General features: G+C 45.8%; 1 protein-coding gene across 1 annotated transcript; it reads right to left on the bottom strand.

Moving 5' to 3' along the window:
• Positions 1 to 256: 256 nt before the first annotated feature.
• On the bottom strand, positions 257 to 1,666 carry LOC308634426 (sperm motility kinase-like; the record flags this gene model as incomplete). Its single annotated transcript, XM_081268245.1, has 1 exon — positions 257 to 1,666. The coding sequence occupies one exon, from the start codon at positions 1,664 to 1,666 to the stop codon at positions 257 to 259; it is 1,410 nt and encodes a 469-aa protein (XP_081124371.1).
• Positions 1,667 to 5,696: the final 4,030 nt, after the last annotated feature.

Genomic DNA, 5,696 nt, shown 5'->3' on the forward strand with positions numbered 1-5,696 from the left:
ATTTCTCCCAAAGCATGGAAGGAAGGACAAAGAGCAGGGCAGGGGGAAGGAAGTGTCCCAGGGAAAAGTCTCTGATGTGTTCCACAGAGAAAAGTCTCTTACGATGTGTCTTCACAGGTGGGGGCAGAGGAGTCTTCTGGTGGATGCAGATGCGCTCCTGCCTGGATCTGGGTGGAGAAGCCTGAGCCCGTCAGCACACCTCACTTACACACCATGATGTCAGCAGCCGCACAGCTTCGCATCTTCCTGCTGTCCATCAGTTCTGTCTGTCTGGGCTGGGCGTTTCCACGGGAACCACTCTCTTTCTGGAGAGTGGCCCACGGCAGCAGGGTATGCAGCATAGCTGCCGGAGGCATTTGGCGATCCTCCTCCTCACCCTCTTCCAACCCCGGATTCTGTCTGGGGGTTGCCTTGTGGAGGTCTCTTGGGAGGGTGAGGGGCTGGGCACTGGGTCAGGCTGGGAGGCTAGGCTGGGAGGCAGTGTGTCCTTGAGGAAGCGGAGTGTGATGGTGGGCATGCTGGCACTTCTAGCAGGCTGCTGCTGCTGCTCACAGGGCAAGGGAAGGGCAGGCTCACTGGGAAACTTCTTGTGGCAGCCCCAGGGAGGATCCTTAGGGCCTGGGTAATGCTTGGGCTTCACCTGGGCTGTGGAGGCCTCCCCTTGGGTGCTCTGGTGCTGGAGGATGCGGTAAGTGGCCATGGCATCATTGAATTTCCTTCTCACCACGGACACCCAGGTGTGATAGTGGTCATAACCCATGTTGATCATAGTTTTCAAGATTGTGAGGTCCGGGAGCTTGGGGAGTACCTCACAAGAAGAACTGGGTGAAGCTTCCTCACCCTGGGTCAGCCATGGGTGCCCCATTACCTGGTCTATGGTGGGCCTCTGCTTGGGGTCCACTTTGAGTATCTCACGGATGAGGCTCTTGGCTTCCTTGGAGACATGTGGAGGAATGATGTACCTTCCCAACATGATGAGTTTCTTCAGCTTATTATCGGTGCTTGCCTCAAATGGCCATATCCCTGTGAGCATTGCATAGAGGACCACACCCAAGCTCCAGATGTCTGCCGGGGGGCCCTCATATTCTTGATGACAGATAATTTCAGGGGGAACATAGAGGAGAGTGCCAAAGAATTTATTCAGCTTCTTTCCAGCTGTGACTCTGGTGCTCAGGCCAAAGTCAATGAGCTTCACATTGCGTTCGTCATCCACCATCACGTTCTCCGGCTTCAGGTCCAGGTGCACGATGCCCTTCTGGTGGCAGTACTGCACAGCCTGCCCAATCTGCCTAAACATTCTGCGGGCCTCCTCCTCATCCATGCCAGTGTCTGGGATGAAATCCCAAAGCTCTCCCCCACCTGCGTGCTCCATGATGAGGTAGACGTATTTCTTGGTCTCCATGACCTGAAAGAGGTGGATCACGTTTGGGTGGTCCAAATCCGCCATCATCTCTGGTTCAGAGAGCAAGGTGAATTTCCTGGCTACTTTTGCCAAGACCTTCACTGCAACCTCTGTCCCAGTAAGAAGATGGCGGGCAAGTTTCAACTGGGCGAAGCCCCCTTCCCCGATGTCCTTCAGGACCATATAATGGTCCGTGAAGGCAGGCTCAGAGCAAGAGCTCTGCTCCTGCAGCGCTACTCTGCTCTGACTACACTGATCTGTCATCCTAAACAGGAACAAGGATGCTAGCTAAACTAAAAAAAAAAATAATAAACCAAAACAAAAAACCAAAACAAAAAACCAGAAAATGAAAGCAAAGAAAACAAAAGGGAGGAAAAAAAACCCAAATCAAAAAACCCAATATCCAAAGACCACAACCAGCCACCAGCCACCAACCACCAACCACCAACCACCAACCACCACCAAATGCTCTAACTATCTGGGAGTCCGACAGGTCACCACCAAGAGCTTCCTGTACTTATGGACAAAAAACCCAGCCACGGCCACTCTCTTATATACCCGCAGTTTGAGATCACCTCACATTGTCTCCTTGTGAGGTAGGAGCCAGAAATGACTCAGGCGCACCCAGGCATAACCCCCAGGGGTCATCTCACTTTTGGGCCTCCAGGACCTTTCCAACTTTCATAATAACTTTCCAACTTTCATAATAGAACAAGAAAGGACCCTGGAAGGTTTTTTGCTTCAGTGGGTTTTGGAGACTGATATTTACTTGTTTAGAATTTAAAATTTGTACGATATTCAGTGGTCTTTTCAGTTTGAGTCTGAAAATCTGTAATCACTTTGTGGCTTTGAATGGCCTCATTATATCTATGCTCAAGATTTCTGATTTTATTGCTCTGGACTGAGCATCTTTCCTCCACTGGGCCCTTACTCCATGATGGACTACCTGTCCTTGGGCAGAGCAAAGGAGTCAGCCATCAAGGAACTGAGACCTCTGGAACTGTTAGCCCCACAGAATCTTCTCCTCCAAGTTGTTCTTGTTGGATATTTTGGTCAAAGAGATAAGAGAGATCATTAAAACATATCCATACATCACTGCACAGCTTGATAAATGAAATGGTGTGTGTGTGTGTGTGTGTGTGTGTGTGTGTGTGTGCCCACACTTGTGCAGTTCTGGGAAGTGAACCAGGTTCTTGCACATACTGGAGAAGCTCTTGTAATGTGCACATCCCATCCCTGGGGTTGGGGCTTTCTGGCCTAACCAGCTCTCAATCCTGTTACATTGAGGCTGAACTGAATACAGAAATTTTGGAGGGATACCTACATTCAAACCAGAGCACATGATAAACCAGAACCCATGGAATTGGTCCCCACTAGATGTGTCCTGTGTGAGGGGAGTCCTTCATGTTGCACTGAAGGACTAATATTAGATAGGAACTCACATCTTGATGGAGACAGAAAGAAACCTGGTAAAATAAATTTGTGACAATTATTAAAAAAAAGCTAGTGCTATTTTTGTTTTCTACAAGACATAAGAGAATAATATGAAAGCACCCCAGTTTTCTTCTATAGTATCAAATAAATAGCATATATAACACTGTAACATGAATGAATGAGGGAGAGGTGTAGAAGAGGTACAGAAGCCTCATCTGTATACTACTGAAGTCATGTTGCTAAAGATTCACACCAGAGTGGCATCTCTTTCTCATGTTAAATGGAACCCCCACGGGAAACACAAGGAAGTCCTTGTAGAGCATACCCAACATGAGAGGTTAGGGAATTGAAATGTTTCACCACTATCATGAACTAAATAGGAGGAAAGATAATCAAATAAAGAAGCAAGGCATATTAAATAAAAGCTTGTGAGGTTCTTCTTATAAGGACACAAGACATGCTGACCCAAGGGTCCATCCTTTTGTCCTTATAAGGACAAAAGCCACAGCAAACCAAAGGCCTTGTCCTGATCTCCTTATAAGGACACATGCCATTCTAAACCAGGGCCCCTCCATGATCTCCTTATAAGGGCACAAGTCAAGGTGATCCAGGGCCCCACCCTGATCTCCTTAAAAGGGCACAAACCAAGCTGAACCAAGACCCCGCCCTGATCTCCTTTTATGACACAAACCACACTGAACCAAGAGCCCCATCCTGATCTCTAGACACAGAAAGACCCCTCCAGAGAAACCCAGAGCTGGTGCCCCTGGTAATGGGGGTGCCTGGCCCCTTATAGAGTCAGCCATCAAGGAACTGAGACCTCTGGAACTGTTAGCCCCACAAGGTTTAAGGTTTCCTTTATTCTCAAGCCTACATGAATAAAAGGCAGAAAAAGACCAAAGGTCAGGGAAGGGCCATCCAGGAGTGACATGTATCATCCATCTTTTCTGTGAGAAATCAGATCTCTAGCCAGCCCATCATCCCTGGAATGTGTTGGCAACAAGGTGGCAAGAAAACTGTACCTCCTCTCCTGAATTCAGTCCTTATCATGGATTAAGCCAATTTTGAAAGAGGAATCCTTGGTTCTGGCTGGACCAGAGGCAGGGAAACTGCAGAACATTCTGAACATTAATAGAACCTAAGCTCTCTTCAGGCAAAGCAGTTGGGCACAGAATAACAGGCCGCCACTGGGCAAGCATGCTGAGAGCAGTGACCCACACCAAACCTCCATCTACCCCACAGCACTCCTTCTCCTTAGGATCTCATCCACTGGCCTCATGCTTCTTCCAGAGTTTCACAGTTTTGTGGACTCAAATTGTTTGGTACATGTTGTTTGGGGCTAAAGGACTCTTGAGAGAGACTCTTCCTTAGCCTCATCAGTCACCTTTAGAAAATAAGGTGGGTGGGTGCCAAGACTTTGGCTTCATAATAACCACTGTGCCTTTTATGAGTGCTTACTATGTTTTATGCACTAGAAAGGATGTGCATTCTCTCTGAATCAACATAACAATCCTGAACTGAAGTACCAAGTATCCCAAACATTGGTACTACTAAATATCTATTGGTTTCACATGATGACAAATACTAAGTTGGGAAAATGCTGATAGTCTAAACAGTGATGGGAATTCTCCAAGAAGGGAATTCATGTAGAGTTTTTCAATCTTACTTAGTCCTAGAGCAACTTGGAGTAATTGGGTATTTTAAGGGAACACAAAACTGTGGCTTTAAAAGACCTCATTACATCTACTCTGAAGGTTTCTGCTTTGTTGCTGTCCTGAACCGAGCAGCTTTCCTCCACTGGGCCCTTACCCTATGAGGGACCACCTTCCCTTGGGCAGAGCAATGGAGTCAGCCAATGAGGAACTTAGACCCTAGAACTGTAAGCCCCAGAGAAGTTTTTTATAATGTCATGAATTTAACCATAAGATTAAGTTATCTAATGCCATCTTATTTTGTAAAATACTTTTTTTTATTGGCATAACCTCCGTGTTTAGTAGAGTTTATTTCTGTCACTGAGGGCTAAGTAATTATTCTAGCAAATGGATCAAGTCTGCCCATCTAGGACTTTAGGAAAATCTGTAAGTCTTCAATTGAGTAAAGAAAGCTTCTGACTCTTTTGATAGTTATAAGGAACTCCTAAGAATTTTTCATAGCCTCCAGTCTTACTTACTCTTGGTGGGGCTGATACAAAGGTACATCTTAAGTTACACTAAAAGACCCTATTATCTTTCCTTTTAAGTGCCCAGACATGGCTGTATTTTGGTTATAAGCTCTACTCAGGTGTTTAAGACCAAATTGTTCAAATTGATCTTATTGTTTCTACTGAGTCAGCTGAGTTTCCTCAGAGGGTCACTCTTGGAAACTTGGGAGAAGCTTTTTAGCTCCTCTGGTACCATCTGACAGGATAGGTCAGGACTTTTGATCACGTGTCTTCCCTTGGAAACATTAGAGACATTTCCCTCTTTGTAGCGTGTATACTGGTTTGCTTTCTCTTCTCTAGGATTTAACTGATCCCCCTGATGGGGAGCTCATGTTTCCCAGATCTCAGAGGGCAAGAGCCAAATATTGGCTATTTTATTCTTGGCCCTTTTACTTCTTTTCCTTTTGTCTCTAAGTTTTCATTTTAAACATACAAAGCCAGTTTCACCATCTTAAAATAAGAGTACTGGGCTTCAACTTTAATGTCTATAACCTCACAGTTCTTTCCCCCTTCCTTTGAGTTGGGGCCAGTGTTAGTACTGGAAGTCAGCCTTGTATCATGTCTGTCTTATGCCTATTATCTCAAATTAACTCTGGTTGTTATATTAGAAGTTGCACTTTGTAAGGCACTAGGAGGCAATAGTTTTAAAATTTACAAGAA

Source organism: Spermophilus citellus (genome assembly GCF_964194105.1).
Source record: "Spermophilus citellus genome assembly, chromosome: 15".
Classification (NCBI taxonomy): domain Eukaryota; kingdom Metazoa; phylum Chordata; class Mammalia; order Rodentia; family Sciuridae; genus Spermophilus; species Spermophilus citellus.